Here is a 24,192-nt window from a genome sequence, read left to right as displayed (position 1 = left end):
ATCAAAATTGATGATTGTTAAATTGCAAATTGTCACACTGTTCATGTCATGGATCAATATATTTTTGTCAGGTGACGGATAGTAGAGATGCAGAAGGAGATACAGGAGGAGAGGCTGAAGGGAACAGTAAACTTAAAAGTAACAATAGAAAACTAGAAGAACTACTAGAAAACACAGTGAACTGAAAGAGTTTGAGTTTTATTAAAGGTAAATGTGTCCCCCCCCATCTGGTTAAGTGCGCGGTCCTATATGTGGCCTTGTCGATGAAAAATTGTGCCCCCCTCCGGCATTTAAGTTGCCCATCCCTGCTTTAGTTGAACTTCCTCTGAGTTTGGAGTCGCGATATTTCCGACAGCACTTAAACGCACCAACCGACACACTTCGACCAGTCAGACGGAGAAACCAGTGAAGGAATCCAGAAGTTACCAACAACTTCGCATACCGTCAAGAAGGAGGAGTAACGAGCTGGTTTTTGGAAACAAGGAGGGTTAATTGTAAGTATTGACTCCCTAGATAAACATCTCTCTCCCTTTTTCCTGTTAACATAGTTGTCTGAGTTGTGGCGTTTGGTCGGCTGGTTAAACTCGAAAGCGGAACTAGCTAACTAGCTAGTAGCACGGTAGCTAATTTAACGAGTTCCCTCACGGACCCTGCCGTGCTTCAACACTACAGCAACCTTTCAAACCATGTAAGGAAACTTTAATCTGCTTTGACATACTTTCCGACACTCTTTTGTGTCTTTTTTCAACTCTTCCATTCAGTTTAAAAGTTGTCTGGGAGACACAACTTTGGTGTCTTGGGTGTGGGAGACTGTTGTTTTTAAATGCATGTGGCTAACGTTGTTTCTCATTCAGACTAAAGTCACCTGTTTCTCAAGTGACCCTCGTTAAATAGTTGCTCAGCACTTAACTTTATTCCTCTACTCTTAAGATAACCAAGGTCAGGTGTGTGGATACAGCATTGAGCCTATTTAAATACGGCAACGGAAATTGTTTACAATGTGTCGCGTTTTCTTTTCTTCCTTTCAACAATCTGCAGAAAGAATTGAAATTGTCTGAGCTGATCACAATCGGTATCGATATTGTAACTTGTCACTTTTTATGCTGCTTTCTTGGCCAGCTTTCTTGGAAAAGAGATTTTTTAATGTCAACGAGACTTTTACCTGGTTAAATTTATTATTATTATTATTATTATTATTATTCTAAATTAAATAAAGGATATATTATACCTTATAAATCAAGCTCTGAAATAAATAGAAGGTCATGTTTTATGTTTTATCTGTACAGCATGATGTCATTGACCCCCTATCTGTTTGTTATTGCAAACCGGTTATAATTATCAGTCAACCACCCTGCCCAAAACATTTCATATTTAACTGAAATACATGTTTTCGTGTTAAGGAGAGGAAGAAATAGCCTCTATGTTTCCATATGAAAAAGACCAAGAAGTACGCTATGAACATAACATGATTATAAGTAAAGACGTCAGTGTGTGCAGCAATCAGATCTGGAGGAACAGGTTTGGGTAGAAGAACAAGAAATGTGTTTCCCTGTAGGAGCTATTGTGTTGAGACACTTGTTGGTGCTGTGAAGAAACTGCGACATGAATGGGTATGTCCTTTTAGACTTATTAAATTAATGTTCTGGTGGCTGTGAGCACATATATAGTGGTGTCACAGTCCTTGTGTTGTTATCGAGTGTGAGGTGTGAAAACACACTGCTACTGCTATGTGGTGATAGGCTTAAATTGCACAGGGAACAAAAAAATATAGTATTTACCCATGTGTGGCTTGGGTGTAACATTCTCATCACTGTGTCATGAAGATAAATCAATATCCAGCTAGACTGGGTACTGCCTTAGTGGTATATGTAATCTATCTTTTAGTGTTGACATGTTCATCTGCTCTTGTTGTGGCTTGGTATTTAAAAAAGTGCAATATACACGAATGAGTTCTTCAGTGTTGCAGTTGTATACTCACTCCACTGTCTTGCCAAGTCCAATAATCAGTTAGAAAAGCAGTCAAGCCTGTGTGAACCAACTGCTCTTTTTCCAAAAAAAAAGGGGGAGGGAAAATGCAAAGTCAACAACATTAAATCCTCTGAACTGTCTGCCAAGTAGACTATCTATTTTCCCTGTCTTTTTTATCTCAGGATGTTTAGTTGGTTCAGGTTTGAAAGGAAACTTGAAGTTCAGAGGTAATTTGAAAAACAAGAAAATGCCACTTGAGCTTTAAAGGAAAATAGGATGACTACAGCGGGAAAAGGGAATAAAGCTGTTTCCTGACTGCTGGTATCTTTGAAAACACAAAACGACAGAGCTTTTTGTTTAAGGCTAACCGGGTCTGTCCTTGAAAGTGCAGTGTTTCTGCATCACATGAAACGAGCTTAAGTCTTTGCTTACGATGATCTTGATCTCCTGTTACATTGTGAGGCTGCCATTACATCAGTTGTTGCATCCTGTGATGCTGGGCTGCATGAAGGTCACTTGATGCACAAATCAGATATTGTTTGGATTGGATTTGTATCTGAGAGGTGGCATAGCTCATGTTGTGATCACAATGTGTCTCCAAATGGATTACTACTATAAACAGTGAAATGACACCTATTACTCAAGTTCTGTCTGCTTCCGCCTGTCAGTGAGAAACCAGCGTCATTTACAACAACGTGTCCTGTGGAAAGTACTGTAGGGGTTGCTCTTTTGCTATATTTCAAAGTCATAGTCTCACTCTTGCCTTCCTCTAGCACATAGGGGCATTTAAATCTGATCCCCTTCTCTCTGCTACGCTTTGTCCGAACTTAAAAATATACTGAAAGCACAGGGAAATGTCGAATTTCACAACGAGTGGCCCTTAGTGGCCAATCACGATCAGCACTTCCTGCTGCAGTAAAAGCTTTTCAGCCATACTTCCTGATATCATACCCGCCTTGCTGTTGTACAAATTGTGCAAGATCATGAAATCTGAATTTTAATCTCACTGCAGAGCCTGTGTTGAGCTGTCAAATAAGATTCCCAGTTTGTCCTGATAAGCATTTTCTCTTATTTTGTGGAAAACACATTGTAGAAGTACACATTGGTTGAGGCATTTGGATGTCATTGCCCAACAAAATTTTTACATTCTTTCAGTTTAAAATATGCAATTTCAATTTCACATTTGGCCAATTATTATTACCATTTCCATGCACACAAATATTGAGAAGCAGGAGCAGATCATAAACAAACACACCCAAAAAGTTTAATGATAAAACATGCTGTAGAAGTTAAGTGGAGACCAACTACAACCATTAGATCAGGGAAAAGTCATAGTTAGTTTTGATGCTCTACACATTGATTTTAAATGTGTTTGGCTTAGGTGGTGCGCTTTATTGCTGCACTGATGCCTTTTAATGTTGGGCAAACCCCTGCTAATGTGATCAGCTGTGGGAGTTCATGTTCAGGAAGTCACATGAGATCCGTATCAGTAATGAAGCTTGGCCTTTTAAACTGAATAAAGAGGCTGTATTTGTTTGATTATATTGAAACACAGTACTGCTTAAGCACACTATACAAGGTGGTATAAACAGGGAAAAGTACATTTTTTATGATGCTACCCAGTCTTTCACATTGAAGAATGAAAAGTTCAACTTTTGCATGTGCATTTTTAATGCACTTTTTCCCTCAGCAACTGTGTATTTGTAATCCTTTCAGCATGCATTCAGCCAATTAAGTGTGCATGTTGTATCACCTCTGCTGTTGGAGAATCCCTATGTTCAGTCCATGAAGATACTAGTGAGCATGTAGGCTCTAGCATTGTGGTTGCATAAATAATCACATTTGGTAATGTTGCTTTGTATGATAAATAACCCTATAATGTCATGGTCTAAATGATATGATTATGGCATGAGAAACCTGCAGATAAAATCATCAGTCAATAAGGCCATACATGCTAACAATAGAATAATTTAAATCCTTAAAAGATAACATATTTTAAAGGCCTTCCTTTTCAACACTGTATAATAGAGCAACATTTATCCCTAGGAATTTTTTTACTTCTCCTTTCATCTCTTTTTAATGCGTGTCTAATTTAGACTGTCAAGCAAATGAGAAGATGTATTTAATTTATAACATGCTTCCTGATTATGTAAATTAAACACATATATCAATATTTACCTTAAAGCATTGAAAAATATTCAAATAGGTTTTTGGTTTATGCGAATCAATGAGTAGACATCATAAACTTTAATAACAAACAATATCTCTTTTATTTCCTCACTGCAGAAATTAGAGATTGTTGCTCATACGAGGAGCTCCATCTGGGCTTTTTTAATGTAAATTTTCATTCACTGACTGGGCAAAACAACATTTTGTCATCTGCTTCCATCATGTTTATAAAGCTACTGTGGAAGATTGTGCGTTCAGGCAGTGATATATGGGGCCAAGGGGCATCACAGAGGGCAGTTAATCTGTGTTATCTGACAGGTTAAGTAATCACAGGAAAACCCTAACTTACAGCATTGCTTTGACAGCCCTTCTTTAAATCAACTCCTTTAAATTTGGATGTTGTTTTTCATACTTCTGCCAGATACCAAAATCCAATCTCAATTCAGATTCCACAGCCTCCTCATCTCATTCCCATCGTTGTTAGCTCTGCTCGCCACACTGCAGCTAAGCTTTACACCAACAAGGAACTTCTGTAGGCTCACAAAATGATAGTTTGGCTTCATCATTGAAATTGATTTTTGTTTCCTTTATCAGCAAGCCTTCTGGATGTGTTCAGACTTCCAACACTCCTCCAGAGGAAGGAATAGAGCCTGATTTGTTTAAGTTTTTGCATCTCCATCTTCCCTCTCCATATGACATGAACACATTGATGTTCTCATGCAGTTAAATATTTGTTCCTTAAATTACAAACTGATGAAATATTCTAAAGCGGTGAGCCTGGAGTAGTACTGTGGCATAATGTGCTATATAGTATGAGGCACTGAGACACTGACCTTGATGCACATAACATAAAAGAACAGCCAGATATTTCCCTCAGGAGCTGGTCGAGACCAACAGAGCTAAAAAGAGTGAATTCTCGACTTCCATTTGCCAGATGGCCAGAAACATAACTCCTAATGAATTTTAATGTTGCTGTGTTTCTGCTGGTTGTGTAAATACCCAACTGTTTGCTAACAAGTTCACCATGTCAACTTAAAAGGTAATGGTATTTCAATGATGCAGTATGTTTGAGATAATTCAGAAAGTGTCTCTCTTGTCTACCAGCTGGCAAGTTTATATCCAAGTGAAAAATGTCTTTCAATTCAAGTCTTGGTCACAGTTTAATTTACCAGCTTATGGGCTCTTGATCAAAGATGTGTCTTTTCTGTTTTCATATTTTAGAATTGATAGCGGAAGAGATGTTAAAAAAAAAAAAGCCAAATATTGATATTTGTATCTGGTGGGTGTTTCGACTTTTTTTTTGATGATCAACTATGCCTGTCACAATAACTATTGTTGTTATATGATATATTGTCCCAGAATTTATTGCAATAGGTGATATTATTGTCATATTAAGTCCAATTTATGCCACTAATATAATGATAGTTTCATAGTATTCTAATGCAAGTACACCCTTTCAAAGAAAAATGAACTTTTAAATCTTAAGAATAGTCACATGAAATTCAATGATATATACTGTAGATAAATGAATAACAGACCAGAAATTACAGAGAACCCAACGTGTGATATTAAGGTCATGTACATATTATATATGATAAGTCTATATTGTCATTATTGTGACAGGACTATGATCCACTAATTGGTTGTTTAGCTAATTGTAGTTAGACTTTAGTAATTAGACTCCCCTTCAGTAATAAATGTTTTGATTTTTTTTTTTTATAAAAGCCTACAGTAAAGATAGTCTTAGTGTGAGTCAAAGAGCTTTAAGATAATTAATGCCCACTGATGTGACCTTTGGAAACCTGCCTCTCTTTCAGGCCGCAGAATATTGAGCTCGGTGCCGCGGGGGGAGCCTCTAAACAGGAAAGCAGCAACATGGAAGACATGACTGTGGAACAGATCACCATGAGGGCCAACCAAGTGACTGACGAGGTACTGAGACACACACACACACTTGCACACACACACACACACACACACACACACACACACACACACACACACACACACACACACACACACACACACACAAACACACTCACACTCTTTCCTTTCTTTCCCTTTTTTTTCAGTGTGAGTTTGAAACTTTCTCGAAGTGCTATTCTGCCCAAATAGTTTTGATATCAAATGCCAAAACTGTAAGCAACAGACTGAAGCCATGATGAAACTATGAGTGTTTGCAACATACTGAGCAAACAGATGGGCATGAGGAAGTGGATAATGTAGCAGGAGTGCAGTTTCTATGGATAGTTTGATAGTTGTGTTTTTTTTCCGGCTACACTTCATTTTTAGGCTCTGTAATTTCAGAATGAATTTACAATAATTCTCTTGGATATTTCCTAGAAAGAATTAGGATTTTTGGTGAACATCCAATTTATTAATTCAAATTAATTGCTAGCATGAGCTAGGGAGACTATTAATTAATGCATGATTTGTCTCCAGGCACACAAATAATTCTATGTGTATGACAAACTAAGTTTAAACTATTATCTTCATAAAAAATAGTTATTACTGGAGTTTGAATTGAGCTTTTTAAAGGAAAACATTTTTCAGTATTTGGTACAAAATTACATAGGTCTGCAGAAAGTTACAAATCCCCAAAAGTTAAATATTACACCAAGCCTGAAATCATGACCCTTTTATTAGTTCTACCGTGAAAACCAAAGGAATTCATTGTAACCCAGTTTAATCCAGCAACAGCTGTTGTTCTTTGGAGAGGATGAAACTTCCAACGTTTTAACAGGCATGTGATAGCGGTGCACAGATTTATCAGCCGATAATTGCATTGTGGTCTGCCATCAGCCTATTGGCGAATAAGATGGCATTCATTGATAGCGGTAGCTATCTGTTTTGTTTGCTAAATGCTGTGTTGGTTTTATGCATTTGTACTGGAACAACATCAGTTTGAATCAGCAGCTGCAGTTGCAGCATCTGCACAGACAAAGCCAAAGGCTTTACACAACTCTGGCATGACGAAGCAGATGAAGCATGCCTTGCGCACTTCTGGTTTCATACAAATAAAAGTGAAAGAAAAGTTCAGCCTTTGGGAGTATTACAATATCTTTTTTTCTTTTGTTGGGCTATTATGTTCTGAAAAAATCCTCATTACATACATAGTTGGCTAAAATGCTTTTGAAGCAGTTTTTCTTCATAATCTTTTTCATTTGAAAGGTTATATTAAAGGTTGTTCCATTAATTTGTATTATTGAATTTGTTCTAATTCAGACATAGTGTAATGAAACGCTGAATTGCTTTGATAACAAATATTTTTTGGATTCCCTAACACAAAAATGGGGGGATAAAAAAAAACAACAAACATCAGTATAGTCCATCAGTCACATTGGTATTTTAACTATTGGTATCGGCCAAGAAATTTACAATCTGTGCATCCCTATTGAAAAGGGAAATCTTGGTTTTCTTGGGGATCTCTTTAATTAATGTCAAAAAGTCTAACACACATAATGCTAATAATGTACAAACAAGGAGTGGATTCATCTGCAATGCAAAACCACAGTTGTTGTGCTGCAGGAATGGCATTGCAAAGTCCTAAATGCATAATAAGATCAGAGTTTCAGTAGCACTCTTATGTCTGTAAGACAAATTAGAATCTTGACCCAGCAGGCAGTTAGCTAAGCATAGCATAAAAGCTGGAAACTGGGCTAAACATTTCACCCTACCAGCACCTCCGTCATCTGAATAAATAACACGTACAGGCATGAGATTATGAGCTGTTATAGTCTAATGCTCTATAAAATGTCAGAAAGTATTAAAAAGCAAAAACCGTCCATCCCAGCTTTTCAAAATCCAAGGTGTTGTCTTTATAACCCAAAGATATTCAGTTAAATGTGATAATAAACAGAAAATCTGGAAATGTCTAAATTTTAGAGGCTGAAAATGGCATATTCTGCAATTTTTGGCATGAAAAATGATCAGTTAGCAAAATAGTTTGTGATTGTTGTTTTTGTTGTTGATCTTTACAGCTCTACACTCAATCAAATGTAGTTATTTGTTCATTATTATTATTATTATTATTATTATTATTCAAATATTGTATTTAAACATAATAGAACATAAGCAAGATTCATCATTATTTTTGAGGAAATAATCATTTTAGCCATAACCATGTTGAAGAATGTAAATTTTGGTTTAGCTGGAAAAGCCTCAGCTGGGGAGGAAAAATAACATGCATACAAGTAATCCTAAGGTCGCTTAAATATACAGTCGCATTGAAAGAGCAGAGGGAGGGTAATTAGATTCATTGCATTCACAGCTGATTATTAAGCTAAGCATTAACAGGAAGTGTGCGAGGCTTTACGCCTAATTTAGCCTGATAGCTCCCTCTCCCCTCTGTGGTTATGACAGTTTGAATGTTGTCAGCTATATCTAAGCGTTTTATTATCAAGGAGATAATTGTTTCATCAGCACTCCAGGGCATCATATGATCAGCCATCTGATTCAAATGTAGGCAAATTAACTTACTCTAGCTGGGCTTGTAGCTGTGCACTTCACCTTCCTGTAAATTTGACTGTACTAATTGTCTGTCTGCGTGTGTTTTTCCTCTTTTACATCCTTTGTATGTTTTTCTTTTTCTGACTAAACCTGAGATTTTCTCTCTCTCGCTTTCCTCCTCTTGCTGCTGCCTGGCTTTGGGTAACCACTCATACCTGAAACACTCACACAGTGCATGGCTGGCAATGTATCAGGGCAACATCGGGATTTGTCAATAGTCTGACACAAGCTGTCTTATCATTTCAGTGCTGTGTCCCTTGTCCAGTCGTGAAAATGGCTTCAACATTGTGTCAAGAGTTATTCAAAAGCATTGTTTGAGTTCTTCCTAATCATCTCATATATTGCAGCCAATTAATGCCTAAAAATATATTAAATAAGCTTGCTGGAACCTGCACGTACCTCATCTAGCGGTACTTCTATATAAGCCTTCCCAAACAAATGATTAAAAAAAATACCCCGCCAATGTCGTATTTCCAAGATCTGTCACAGCACTCCAATCTGGGAAATTTGGCTGAGATGGTGATTTCAGGCTTAATTAGCCAAGTTCAAGGATTTTAGGAGACATAACTTATTGTTTATCAACCCAAGTGATGTTCTGGCTAAGCCAACAAAAACCTGGCTGAGCTCAACACATCCCTCTCGCCAGTTCCTTGTTTGTCTGTTTCTCAACTCGCTGATTAATGTATTCAGAGCAAACATAACACGGAGAGAATGAGGAATGGGTCCCCGCTCTCTCTTGTTAACAGTTCATTAGTGATTGTAACAATGGAGTCATGCCCTGAGTCACATCCGCGCTTTGCTCCTTTGGATGCTCTGCTCTCTGTACAGCACTTTCTATTAATAGAGACACAAAGGCGTAACTCACTCACCTCAACTGACTGCATTCCAGTTCGCTGTCAACTTTTCTGTCTCTGTGCATACATGTGTGTTGTGTCTGTCTTGCTGTAAATTGTTAACTTTTGTGCCAGTCATGTCACCTGATCACGAAGAGTTTAGACCCAGGAACACAGGAGCTATGTCTCAAATCCATAAAACAAACTAATTATAAGGAAATTAAGAATTGACTATAAGTTTTAGAAGAGGAGCTGGTCGCAGCTGGGAAAATAAAAAACAAAACTATTTTTTATTTTCTGTGTTGGTTGTTTGTTTGGTCTTAAAATGTCAAAAAATAATTACATTTCCATTGCTGTTTTTCACTGATTCTCTGTTTCTATTAACTGAAACTGAGTGCAATATTGCAGTCTTTCGCAATGACGATTTAAAATAAATAAATAAATAAATAATAATTGGTCACAATGAGAGGAAGGAGCTAAAGAATATTTGGCTTTGATCCATTTCATGCTGATTAATTCATTGAAGAATTGACTATAAGTTTTAGAAGAGGAGCTGGTCGCAGCTGGGAAAATAAAAAACAAAACTCTTTATTATTTTCTGTTTGTTTGGTCTTAAAATGTCAAAAAATAATTAAGAATACCCAACATTCTTTCCAAATGCAATTACTCAAATTGCTTGTTTTGTTGAAGAAACCAGCAAATATTACAAATAAAATAATTAACACAGAAAATCATCAGCAGTTTTGATGAAATGTGGACAAAAATATGATCAGAATTTTTTTTTAAATCCAAAAATGTTCATCAACAATTTACTGATGATTCAAATAGTTAAAATTATTCTAAGATTGCTTTCAATTCTGAGGATTACCTTCCTGTGTTTGTCTTGGTCACAAAAACCAAATTACTGGATTTTTATTTAGATACGTCACTGTTATGATCTGATCAGATTATCGCACTGATGATGGGAAGAGTTGCAATTACAAGGAAATGATCTGCATATGTTCCATCTTCTGTTTTATAATTGACAGTCGCTTGTCCTGTCACACCCACAGTACTGTCCTGTCATTTGGCCAAGTACTGCTGAAAACATCTTTTAATTATCCAAAACAAATTATACTAATGCACTGTATATACACTGAGAACTGTATACAAGTATCAAACTGACCAACACCGGACAGATCAGAAGTCACTAAAACAAAACTGATTTCACACCTTATTTTGGTTAATACTGTTTTAAAATGTTTTATTAAACATGCTCACCTCTGTTTTTCCCTCCACAGTCACTGGAAAGCACACGGAGGATGCTGCAGATGGCAGAGGAGGTGAGACTTTGATCATTTGCTGCTGTTACTGACAATCACAATATAGTTGTAGCTACATCTAGCTGTGTGAGATGAGAATTAGGAAAATATAACTGCTTTTATATTATCAAAATTTAAAGTTTACATTCCAGTTTTACAACAGCGTTTTAGGGACACTGTTAAACATATCAAATTTATTTTAACAAGTCATTAAATTACAAGAAAGTAATTGCTTCAGTTATTAATAAACTGTCAGTTTTTCATTTCTGATAGCCAAAATCCTAATTAACTCTTTTATTTATCCAACTCTGATATGTGTCACAATTGCTATTCTGACTAGAAAATCTGTTGACATTAGTTTTCCATTTCTATTATCGATATCAAAACCAGGATCAGAAAAAAAGAAGGTATATATTAGTGAGGTACTTCCAGGAAAAATATGGAAATTCATGCTTGAAACCATGTAACTTTTTAGGGAAGAATTTAAAAGTATAAATGACAGTTTTTACGGCATAAAATTGATTAAAATAATTGTGACCATAGAATCAAAAATTGAATTATATCATTGATTTGAAGAATCGTGATGCACTTATCTATAACACAAATCTGTCTGTTATCCTTTTTTTGTTTCTGAATTTGTGTGACTCTTGTGTTTTCAGAGCAAACAGACGGGCGCCAACACCCTGGTGATGTTGGACCAGCAAGGAGGTAGATATACAACATCAACACTGCTAATTTTTTCATGCAAATACTTCCAACTTTTCTCCCTCCATTCATTAAATACTAAACATGGCAAATGGTTAAGTTTAAACACTCACCCACGTCATTTTTCAATGTTCATTCATTTCACTTCATTCATTTTTGACTGTTTTTTTCTTCTGAGTCTGAACTAGTAAACAAATCCTTGTGCATTTGTTTGCTTTTTCTTTTCGTTTGCCAGGTGTCATTGTGCCACAATATGCATTTCATTATTCCAGTAACCTTTCATTTCAAAGAAGTCTTACAATGATTTAAGGGAATAGATTTCCTGTTTTGATTTTTGCAGAGATGTTTTTCTTTTATCACTTGAGGCAGTCAAGCGAGCTCTCAAGGATGTCTCTGCTATAGAGAAACTGCAAGGACAAAATGTTTGACAATGTTATGCCCAAAGAAATGTGACATTTTCTAACGTAGAGTTGAAGGAATTTGTGCTAACCTCCCTGTGTGACTGTAAGTAACTTAAAAAGCCTTTTGTGTTAAGTGTAATAAAGAACGGGCACCAGTAAAGCCGTGTTTTTACACATTTACTATAACCATGGTGCTTGGTGTAGAACAGCAGCATTTCCCTCAAGGAGGTGGTGTTGAAATTAAATAAGACATATCTGTGTTTGAGTGCGTTTTAAGTATAAGGCAGAATTATCATAGAAAATATTTGATTTTCGTAGTAATTTCTAAAATGTACATCCTGAAATATCAACAAAATCTTTTATTTTTTGCCTCTAACTTTGTGTAAGTATCCTTGATTTAGAAAAGTGCTTTTGTAATTATTATTATCATCTGCACTCTGTTCTTTTTTTGTTATCTTTATCTCATTTTCTTTGCTGCTGCAATGACCCATTTATTGACCCAATTTAGGAATCCCCACAGGAATCATTAAAGTTTAATTGAATCTCTTCTAAAAAATGGATAAATTTTGATGAACAAAACGAAATCATCAATAAGAAAAACCCTAGTGTATAAACTGTAGCCAGATGCAGGAAAGCAGAGTCTGACATGGTGTGGTGTGCCTGTGTGTGTTTCAGAGCAGCTGAAGCGTGTGGACGAGGGCATGGACCAGATCAACCACGACATGAGACAGGCTGAGAAAAACCTGACTGACCTCTCCAAGTGCTGCGGCCTGTGTGTCTGCCCCTGTGACAGGTACACCGTACACTCAGAGCTGCTGAAGCCTCCAAATCACTGTTGTGTGTTATCAGGCTTTTCTCCGTGATTTTCTGTGTGCTGTGCTTGAATTTAGCATGATCATATGGAGCAGGTATTTAGCTGGTTTGTGATTTAACTTCACAGTGATATTAGCAATATTGACCTTAATTTTTCCTTGAACAAGGGCGCTTCTATACTGTGTCTTGTTTTTAAGCTTAAAAACAGTTGCTGGTAACCATTTAGATTCCTAATGTGAGATCATATTTTATTCAAATAACGCCTATTTGAAAAACCTTTGAGCTATGAGGAGTTACTGTCTGAGACCAGCTGTTAGGCATAAAGAAACAGACGTCAGCGTCGGAAAAAAATGTGCAGGGCAGCATAAGGTGAAAAGACTGTATAAAAGAAGTGAACCAGTGTTGTGATCATTTGCACATTTTGTTTTGGTACATTTTTATTTTCTTACATCATGTAGAATGGGAGGAATTCTGTTATGCAGTCTGGTTGAAGAAGTAAAAAGTCTATTTTGAACACTTTCAACTTGATAAGGCATAAAACTCAAATCAAGAGTGCAAGAGTTGACCAACTTTGTTTCAAAATATCTCTCTTTATTCTTTGATTTTAAAAAAGTTGAAGGAACTGCGTTGTGTAGATAGCAGTATCATGGGTAACTCTGTTTTAAATTCTTGACTAACAACGGAGTAAATCCGGTTGAATTCATTCACTTTTGAAGCTGAATAAAAAATGTAATTAAAGTACTGTACTGCTAGGGGTGTCACTCTAATACTCCTTTTTGACCAAGCCGTGCCCAATCGTGAACCAGTTCTTTGGTTTTCATCAGCAAAGGACTGACTCTCGACCAGAAAACTGGTTCCACAGCGGCACCAACTCTGCGCTGGTCTTGAAGACCAACTCGGTGCCGTTGAGAGAGACCAACTAAAACGTGTATCATTCATTTATTTGATTTGTTTAACTGCAGTGTGATTAATACGGGCTAGCTAGCATTCTTTTGGCGGTCGAAAACCAAAGAACCAGTTCACCAATTGGCACTGGCCAGGAGAGGGCTTGGTCGAAAAAGGGGCAATATAGTGATCAAGATGAACAGCACAGATGTGTTGTAAAGACAATGTAGACTGCCGTTGTTATTGTACTTGCAGAGAGGGCTTAGATGTATACCGACATGTGGCTTTCTAGCCTGTAGAAAAAGCAAACCGGTTCAGAGCACCGGCTCCAAACTGGCCCTGGAACTGCTTTGGTTGAAAAGGGGTACAACATAACTTTTTTTTAAATCAATACCCCGCCCTCGTGGCCATTCCATAAACTTCTAAGATTGTTCCATTTTTGAGGAGAGTCCTGTGTTTTTATGTTCTGTAACACAGAGAATATAATTTAAATAAAAACATTAAAATGGGACTACACAACTGGGACAAACTTCCAGAACCAGCAACATCTCCCTCATCACAACTCTATTATCAGTGGATTGAACCCTCATGACTCTAATCTGTCTGTGTGTCTTCACATGAGTACAGCAAGAGGTATGATATGACATGCAGACAAGAAAACACAAATTTGCCTGTCAAATATGTGTTTGAAAGGCAAAAAGATTGCGCATACGCTTTGTGAGCACTGGTTTATGAATGGGTAGAACGTGACAGTCTTCTTACCAAGTTGTTAACATGACAGGTGTGCTGCTCTGTGCAGAGCATACTTAAAGACCCTCTCAGTCAAACCAAGTCGATATGCAGTGTCAGTGTGTGTGCATAGTAAGATCATATCTGGTTCTAAACATGGGTAAAAAAATCTTTCCAAAATGCTTTCACATTGGAGAAGAGGATTCTTTGATGAGTATCATAAGATAAGGTAGGGAATCTTTTTTTTAACTTTCTTTATGATCAACTGTGTCTATAATAATAGCTGACTTGAAGCCCATTAAACCTGTTGTGGATACTTTTATTTACAGGTACATCTCCAAAAATGTGAATATCGTGAAAAAGTTCAATATTTTTTGTCCATCATTTCAGAAAGTGAAACTCATACATTATATAGATTCATTACACATAGAGTGGAATATTTCAAGCCTGTATTTCTTGTAATTTTGATGATTATGGCTTACAGATAATGAAAACACAAAACTCTGTCTCAGAAAATTAGAATATTGCCTAAGATCAATTTAAAAAAAAAAAAAGAGAATATTTTAAACTCAAATCAAATCAATTTCAAATCAATTTTATTTATATAGCCCAAAATCACAAATCACAGATTTGCCTCAAAGGGCTTCACAGACTGTACATGGTACGACACCCTCTGTCCTTAGACCCTCACATCGGCCAGGGAAAAACTCCTTTAAAAAACCCTTTTAACAGGGGAAAAAGAAGAAGAAACCTCAGGGAGAGCGACAGAGGAGGGATCCATCTCCCAGGACGGACAGACGTGCAATAGATGTCGTTGTACAGGGCAGGTCAACAGAGTAGAGTAGATAGAGGTTGGGAGGGGGGGGCAATAGAGATAGAGAGAGATAGAGAGAGAGAGAGAGAGAGAGAGAGGAGCAGGAGTTTTTGGGGGGGGGGGTTGGGGGGGCACAGCAGCAGGTGATGATGCGCCACCATTGGCCAGTAGTGATGGGGAGTGGACCAGGAGAGGAACATTCCCATCTGGGGCCGGACCAGATCCACAGCAGTGAGACCAGCAGGAGTGATGGAGCAGGACCACAGCTCCACACCCTGTGAAGAGAGAGCAGAGAAAAGTGCGAGTATTCTGGGAAAATAAAAGCTTGTGTCATGTATTATTGGGACAGAGAGAGAGAGGGCCCCGGTGTATCGTGTCCCCCGACACATTGGGCCTATAGCGGCATAACTAGGGGCTGGTCCAAGGCAGGCCTCGGCCAGCCCTAACTATAGGCTTTGTCAAAGAGGAAAGTTTTAAGTTTACTCTTGAATAAAGAGAGGGTGTCTGCCTCCCGAACTGACACTGGGAGATGATTCCACAAGAGAGGAGCTTGATAACTGAAGGCTCTGGCTCCCAATCTAGTTTTAAGGACTTTAGGAACCACAAGTAACATAGAATTTTGGGAGCGTAGTGCTCTAGAAGGGTAATATGGCATTATGAGGTCTTTAAGATATGATGGTGCCTGACCATTTAGAGCTTTGTAAGTAAGAAGAAGGATTTTGAACTCAATTCTGGATTTTACAGGGAGCCAGTGCAGCGAAGCTAGAACAGGAGAAATATGATCTCTTTTCTTGGTTCTTGTTAGTACACGAGCCGCAGCATTTTGGACTAACTGAAGAGTTTTAAGGGATTTATTGGAGCAGCCTGACAGTAAGGAATTACAGTAATCTAACCTTGAAGTAACAAAAGCATGAACTAATTTTTCTGCATCCTTTTGAGACAGGATGTGTCTAATTTTTGTAATATTACGTAGGTGAAAAAATGCAGTCCTTGAAGTTTGTTTTATATGGGAGTTAAATGACAGATCCTGATCAAAGATAACTCCGAGATTCCTTATGGTGGTATTGGAGGCCAGGGTAATGCCATCGATGCTAATTAAGTCTTTAGATAATGAGTTTCGGAGGTGTTCGGGTCCCAGTACAATCACTTCTGTTTTTTCCGAGTTTAACATTAGGAAGTTGTGGACCATCCAGGTTTTTATGTCTTTAAGGCATGCATTTAGTTTGGCTAGCTGATCAGTTTCACCTGGCTTGATTGATATATATAACTGAGTGTCATCAGCATAACAATGAAAGTTAATTGAATGTTTTCTAATTATATTACCTAGAGGGAGCATATAAAGGGTGAATAAAATTGGTCCAAGCACAGAACCCTGTGGAACACCGTGGTTAACATCAGTGCGCACGGAGGATTCATTGTTCACATGAACAAACTGGAAACGGTCTAATAAGTACGATTTAAACCAGCCTAGTGCCGTTCCTCTAATGCCAATTACATGTTCCAGTCTCTGTAATAGGATACGATGGTCAATTGTATCAAATGCAGCACTCAGATCTAGTAAGACAAGGACTGAGACAAGTCCATTATCAGAAGAAATTAAAAGGTCATTTGTAATTTTTACCAATGCTGTTTCTGTGCTATGATGAGTTCTAAATCCTGACTGGAAGTCCTCATATAGACTATTGTGTTGAAGAAAATCACAAAGCTGATTTGCGACTGCTTTCTCCAGGATCTTAGAGATGAAGGGGAGGTTAGATATTGGTCTATAGTTTGCTAAAACGCCAGGATCTAAATTAACCTTTTTCAGAAGAGGTTTAATTACAGCTACTTTAAATGATTGTGGCACGTAGCCTGTTAATAATGACAAGTTGATTGCATCTAAGAAAGAAGTACCCGTTAAAGGTAGAACCTCTTTAAGCAGCCTTGTTGGTATGGGGTCTAGGAGACAGGTTGACGGTTTAGATGAGGAAATCATTGAGGTTAGTTGTTGGAAAGTGATGGGAGCGAAGCGATCTAAATATTTATCAGGGTTTGTACCCGTTTCTAAGGCTCCAGGGTTTAAGGATGCCTCAGTACCAGTTAATGGCAGGAGGTAGTGAATTTTATTTCTAATAGTTATAATTTTCTCATTGAAAAAGCTCATAAAATCATTACTAGTGAGGGCAATAGGAATACATGGTTCAATAGAGCTGTGACTCTCTGTCAGCCTGGCTACAGTGCTGAAAAGGAATCTTGGGTTGTTCTTATTTTTCTCAATTAATGACGAATAATAGGCTGATCTGGCTTTACGGAGGATTTTCTTATATGTTTTAAGACTGTCCTGCCAGGTTAAAAGAAATTCATCCAGCTTAGTTGAACGCCATTTCCTTTCGAGCTTTCGTGAAATTTGCTTCAGTTCACGGGTTTGAGAATTGTACCATGGAGTTAACTTTTTCTGTTTTATTATTTTCTTTTTTAGTGGGGCAATAAAATCTAGCGTTGTTCGCAGTGAATCTGCAGTACTGTCGACAAAGTTATCAATTAGGGAGGGACTGAAGTTAACATAGTCCTCTATTATGTTGGAGCACGACAAAGAGTTAAAGACAGGTGGAATCACTTCCTTGAACTTAGCTACAGCCCTATCAGATAGACATCTAGTGTAGAAACTCTTGCTTATTAGCGAGTAGTCCAATAGCAGGACTTCAAAAGTTATTAAATAATGGTCTGATAACACTAGCCTGGGTATACCCAGACTGCCTTGCGCGCTCGAATTTGATTTCGAACCTCCAGCCAGTCTGGAAACTAAGCGATTTCGCTAGCCCTGTTTTAGGGATCCAATCACAGAGCGGGGAGGGACGGTGAGACGATGACGCGTACTACTCGGCACTTGGAAGCTTTCCGGATCCAACATGGCTGCTGCAGACGCGAAACTCTCTTTAGCTGTAGATGGTGTTTTAAATAGTTTAGAGCCAAAGTTGAAAGGCGAAAGGTCTCTGGGGGCTCCGCTGTCCCCCGGCTCGTAGCGAGATCACCGGTAGCGGGGCTATTAGCGCCGCTCGGGCGGTTTCTGCGGCTCGTTGCGCCGAGCCGGTGAGACCGCCGGTCACCGCCGGAGATCTCGCTCCGAATCGGGAGACAGCGGAGCCCCCAGAGACCCGCAGCAGCTTGTTTATTGCCCATAAAATCAGTGGATGTGTGTGGCTGAATGACATGAGGGGGAATAAAGCGTGAAAATAAATAATCTTGCAGAAAGCGAGAACTGGAGAAGCAACGCAGCAGCAACACTCTCTCACAGACACACACACAACAAACATCCATCTCTGTTGCTCTACTACGTCATCTGGTATAACTGATCTGATTGGCTAAGAGCTACCTACAGACGCTTTGATAGACATTCTAAGCGCCCAATAAACGGCTCCGGAGGATCGTAAACCACACCTCCTCTACGGAGAAAAGCATTGTAGGTGTCCAGACCTAATCTCCAATGAGATTTGGTCTGGTGTTAGCCAGGCTATGATAACACAGGATTTTGTGGGAAAACTATTAAATGTTCAATTTCAATCCCATACGTCAACACAAGGTCGAGGGTGTGGTTAAAAGAGTGAGTGGCTTCATGAACTTTCTGATTAAAGCCAATCGATTCAGAAAATCAGGCTTCTGAAAAGTGTGTTCATTTCTATACATCAATACTTGGTTGGGCTCCTTTTGCATACATTACTGCATTAATATTGTGTAGCATGGAGGAGATCAGCCTGAGGCACTGCTGAGGTGTAATGGAAGCCCATGTTGCTTTTATAGCAGCCTTCAGGTCATCTGGTGTCTCTCACCTTCCTCTTGACAACAGCCCATAGACTCCTATGGGGTTCAGTTCAGCAGAGTTTGCTGGCCAGTCCAGCCCAGTAACACCATGGCCACTGAAGCAGCTTTTGGTACCTTTTGCCAGTGTGGGCAGGTGCCAAGTCCTGCTGCAAAGTGAAATCAGCATCTCCAAAGAGCTCGTGGAAGCATGAAGAGCTCTAAAATGTCCTGCTAGATGGCTGCTATGTTGACTGTGGACTTCAGAAAACACAGTGGACCAACACCAGCAGAGGACATGGCCCCAAATCACCACTGACTGCGGACTGTTTTGGGTTTTCATTTTCTCTAAGTCAGAAAGAAAAACAGGCTAGAAATATTTCACTCTATGCATAATGAATCTATATAATGTAAGAGTTTCACTTTCTGAAATTATTGACAAAAAATATTGAACTTTCTGATGATATTCTAATTTTTTTGATATGTACCTGTAGAGCTCCATTTGTCCATTTGTTTGTATTTTTATTTAATTAACATTCTTCCAGATTTCCTGGTACTGACGTTCTGTTGTTTCCTCCAGGGTCTCATCTATCGAGCATGACTCAAAATACAAGAAGACCTGGGGTATTGGAGGAGGTGATGGCGAAGTTGACTCCAACGGCTCCAGAGTCGTCTCAAGGCAGCCCTCGGGTGTTCGTAACGGCCAGGCTGGCCAGGTGAACGCCCCAGCACCCACCGGCCCGTACATCAAGAGGTGGGGCCCTGGTCGTTTTGTTTCCTCAAGAATCTTTTACCATCATGTCGTCAGAAAAATGTTGTCAATACAATATTCCTATAATTTCTCTCTGTGCTATGATCCATATCCAACTGCTGACTTTGTCTACATGTATATTATGTTCCTAAAGTTTTTTTTATTTTGTTTTAATTATTTATTTTTGTAGTTTATACTGCTGTTTACTATTTATTGTTTTTTGCTATCCACTTTGTTGCTGTAACACTTGAAATTTCCCCGTTGTGGGACTAATAAAGGAAATCTTAATCTTAAATTATAAATTGTAAATAGTTGCTAGAATGGAATACATTTGACAGATTTGGAAAATTCTGCAGGGTAACCAACGATGCACGCGAGGATGAGATGGAGGAGAATCTGGAAGCCGTCGGCAGCATCATTGGCAACCTCAAAAATATGGCTCAGGACATGGGCAACGAGATCGACAAGCACAACAAACACATCGACAACATCAATGCCAAGGTAAGCAGTCAGCTGTTTTTTTTAGTCTCTTTTAAGCTGAAGTTTTATGTGTTTGATTGCACACCTTAGCAGGTTGTGTCATCCTAATAAGAAATTATGAATGTGGATATTTTTTAATGTTTGTTTTTAAAGTTTGGTTATAGATAGATTACATGATTTTGTCAAACAAAAAATACTTTTTATTATCAGGCTTGATGGCCCTATGACAGGTACCCTGTGGAGTTTTTCACCTCTTGTAACACCACAAAATCTTGTTTTTTCAAGCAGGGCTCTGTTTTGTTTGTATTATTATGTGCATACCTGCCCATGGTTTCACACTGTCCCACTGATTGACAGGTAATAGTCAGTAAGGAAGAAGGAAGACTTTTAGTTTGTAAGCATGGGTGTAAACAATGCAGGATTTAGATTTTTTTTTCTTTCTAAATTTGCTTTGGGAAAGGAGGAAGGCCATTTATTCAACATGTTTGTGGGGCCTCAAAAATAAACATATTGCATTATGATGAGAAACAATTAATATATACCAGAAAACCCCACAGGGGGTGTTTGATCAGAGCACATAATGTGTTTCTAGATTTATTTTGTGACTTCCACTACCTTTTTAACTAGCAAATGCAATTAAGTGCAGTCAAGATGCCCTGAAGATGTTATAATAAACTAAGGCCCCAATCAGACAGAGCGAGTTTTGCAACCTTTAAAACATGCCCCACAGCCCTTCTAGCTGGAAGACGCCCTGACCAGACAGAGCCCAGTTTGTTTTGGCTTTTTTAATTTTTCTTTATTGCTTAGCAACTCCCAAAACACCTGCCCTTTGCCTGACTGAATGGATCTGTCCTTACCATGGGAGGTGACTTAATTTGCACAAAGACCCTCAGAAGGAGGACAAATAAAGGGTACCATCAGCTAGGATGGTGCTCGGTTCAAGGCTTATTTTAGGAAGACTCAGGGACGGCCTCTCTCTCAATTGATTGGATTTGACAATGGGGAAAATACTGAAATGACATTGGCACTTTTCTGCTCGGAGATTAAGTCTAACCAGATGAGACACACAAGCAGTGTGCAAAAAGCATCTCTTTATTGAACAGAATTAAAACTTGCCACACCAGGCTGCTAAAATGCAATCTGTGTAATCGGGGCCAAACTAATGTGATAAACCCATTTAATAAAGCGTATGAAAAGCTCCTATTTTCCTGTATTTTTTTCTCATGAAACCCCAGTTACGCTGTTGCAGCACATCTTGGTGCATTACCACCACCTGTATATCAGCAGAATAGTGTGAAACCTTGGCAGGACTCACCCGCGTGCATGTGCAACCTCGTGCACAAGACAAACAAAACTTGGACCCTCTCTTAAAAAAAAAGGGGGGGGGGCAGCTCAATGGCACTAGAGTTCAAAAACTCCACAGGGAACCCTAAATGTTTTTTTAAATGCATTTAAAATCAGTGAATTGTTAAATGAAAAGAAAAAGGGTGAATATTTGTATAACAGCCCCCTTTGACCCCGTCTCTTTTCTTTCGTTCAGGCGGACATGAACAGGCTTCGTATTGATGAAGCGAACCAGAGAGCCAACAAGCTCATCAAGTAGACAAAGAACCCTGCTTCTGCCAGTTTTATCCATCAACCTTGAGCCTCTGTCGCCACACACACACACACACACACACACACACACACACACACACACACACACTGCAGACTTGCACGAATATGCTCTTTGACATAAAAAAAAAAAGTCAGGAAGAATATATTTGTCAGCAGCATGCTCGCCTTATACTGCACTAAGATGTAAATAAAATACATAAACATTTCTACATTTTATGAATTGGCTGCCACCAGAATCTCCTTAGACACAACAAGCATTCATAGTCATGCTGGACTTTGAGAAGCAGCAAGGGCATCAGAAAATGCACCAAAAGAGGAAGCAGCTGACTGCCCATCTATCACTGCTGTTCGATACCAAATATGCACCCGGCCTGTTGTATCATATCTCAACATTAACAGAAAGGGAAGAAGCACAGGTCAGCTGCTTTTCTCTTATTTCTTCACCGTTTTGCCTTTCTCTAAAAGTCAAGAATTATGAACTGTCTCTTTGTGTGCGTCTCTGGTTTGTATAGATGAGCTCATGGATACATTAGCTGTCTTTTAGTGATATACAGCTCTGCATTACTTCATGTGTCACCCTCTAATGGTCACATCCCAATTTAATCATAAAACATCTTACCTAAATTCTTATTGGTTCAATGTGTAATTAAGTTTATTGTATCATGTATTATATTGAGATGACGTGTTTATTTAATCTTAATCAAGCAGAAATGACTTGTGAATAAAGTTGTGTTTTTTAACACCTTTTTCTCATGTCATTTATGCCATTTCAGATGTTAAAGCTATTTCAAACAAAAAAAAAAAAGATTACTGTGCTTTGGAGTGAGTCACGGCAAATCCTTTCATGCTGGAATTCAAAGCACCTACCCCTGAATGATAGCAATTTTGCATTATTTTTTTAATCTGACTGATTAGAAGTCAAGGTTGTTGTAAAAAATTGTAAGGCGCTGAAGTTGTGTTAGAAATTTAATATATACTCGTAATCACTTGTCCTTCAAATGTGAAGGCGGGTCAGTAAGCATCATGAGGAATGTTCATCTTTATATCCTCCAAAGCCTCGAGTTTATTTTATAATAACACTGAATATGTGAAATATAACAGTAGATTTGTCATCAGCGGCTCAACTGCTGAACTTCATATTTAGTCTCTATTGCGGTTTTTCACTCGGACTGCAGTCTCGATGTAAATACTGAAACATATTGTAGCTGTTTATATTAATTGTCTATCGTCCTTCTGTTAATTTCATTCTTCTTTCTTCATCCCCTCCTGGTTAATAGAGATTTATAGCACCCGAGAGGAGATTTAACAGCCTTTGCAGGGTTCCTACACAAGTCTGGTAATGTGCGGAAAATTAGTTTCCTCAAGTCTGATAATTGCTCAGTCTGTAAAAGTATGAAAACAAATGTTCAGTTCTGAAACACACGGCTGTACATGGTTTAATACGCTATCATTTCTCATATATGCTCACTAGGTTGTTGTCATTATGGCATATGCAGCAGTTTTGTCATTATGAAAACAACCTTGAATGTTAAAAATGAAAGAAATTAGTGTGGAAAAAAATCATTTAGAAATAGGAGAATGTGCAGAAACCCTCTCGATGCCTTATAGATGATCCATGGTTGTGTTGTAACAGCCATTGTATCACAAACAGCTCCTCCTGCATCTGTTCTGTATATAGCCAGTTTTCACAGCAGAGCTGCAGTAAAATGATAATATCTGATGATGGAAAGCATAATTTGTTTTGTTGAAGCCGTAGCCAGGCTGAGAAATTACTGCTGGCAGCAAGATGCAAAAGTATACATGTAAATGAAGATTGTTTAAGGAGTAAATGTAGAAGCAGAGTAAGTCCTGCCAGCCTGTGTTTAGGCCTCGCTGTGGAAAATTGGCTAATGATAAAGTAATGCAGTATGCTGAAAATATCTCTCGTCTGCATCTTCTGGCTTATTTGTTTTGAAGAAAAATGATAATTTGTATGCTCCGCTGCAGGCATACACCTATTGAGTTTGTAAAGATTGAAATGAACTGTTATTCAGGGCTTTGTATTGCTACAAGTGATCACCGTCAGCCTGTTACTTGTCAGCTGAGATCTAATTAGTCAAGCCTGAGGCTGACTCGCTGTCTCGAGGCTGTTTATTCATTGTTTTACCAACAGCAACCGGAATGTAAATCCAGCCGTTTCTGTCGATTTATGAATATGTTCCTACGCAGCTCGCCTTATCTGAAATTAGCTTAGTTAACAAATGACTGTTGAACAAAGTAAAAACTGCCATTGTTTCACACCTGCCTCTGTTAAATTGTTTGTATTAAATAAACCTATTCTGAAACTCATTTCATTGCACCTTTTCTTTTAATGTTTTAACAGTTGGAATTAATACTACTCATTAAAAATCGGCATGTGGACATGAATTTTAAAAAAAGTTAGAAAATGTGAATAAATAAAAAC

General features: G+C 38.3%; 1 protein-coding gene across 2 annotated transcripts; it reads left to right on the top strand.

Moving 5' to 3' along the window:
* Positions 1-372: 372 nt before the first annotated feature.
* On the top strand, positions 373-24,077 carry LOC131987717 (synaptosomal-associated protein 23-like). Of its 2 annotated transcripts, none has more exons than XM_059352567.1 (8): positions 373-494; positions 5,955-6,069; positions 10,760-10,801; positions 11,440-11,488; positions 12,562-12,679; positions 19,482-19,655; positions 20,009-20,153; positions 21,673-24,077. In XM_059352567.1, exons 2-8 carry the CDS (start codon positions 6,013-6,015, stop codon positions 21,733-21,735), a joined length of 648 nt encoding a protein of 215 aa, XP_059208550.1. In that variant the 5' UTR covers positions 373-494; positions 5,955-6,012; the 3' UTR covers positions 21,736-24,077. The 2 variants fall into 2 exon arrangements, with proteins under 2 accessions (XP_059208550.1, XP_059208549.1); XM_059352566.1 differs by lacking the exon at positions 373-494 and adding an exon at positions 567-688.
* The last annotated feature ends 115 nt before the right edge of the window (positions 24,078-24,192 follow it).

The sequence above is a fragment of the Centropristis striata genome, chromosome 16 (genome assembly GCF_030273125.1).
Source record: "Centropristis striata isolate RG_2023a ecotype Rhode Island chromosome 16, C.striata_1.0, whole genome shotgun sequence".
Classification (NCBI taxonomy): Eukaryota; Metazoa; Chordata; class Actinopteri; order Perciformes; family Serranidae; genus Centropristis; species Centropristis striata.
Note: the sequence above shows the minus strand (reverse complement) of the source record. Positions and strands in the feature narration are given on the sequence as shown.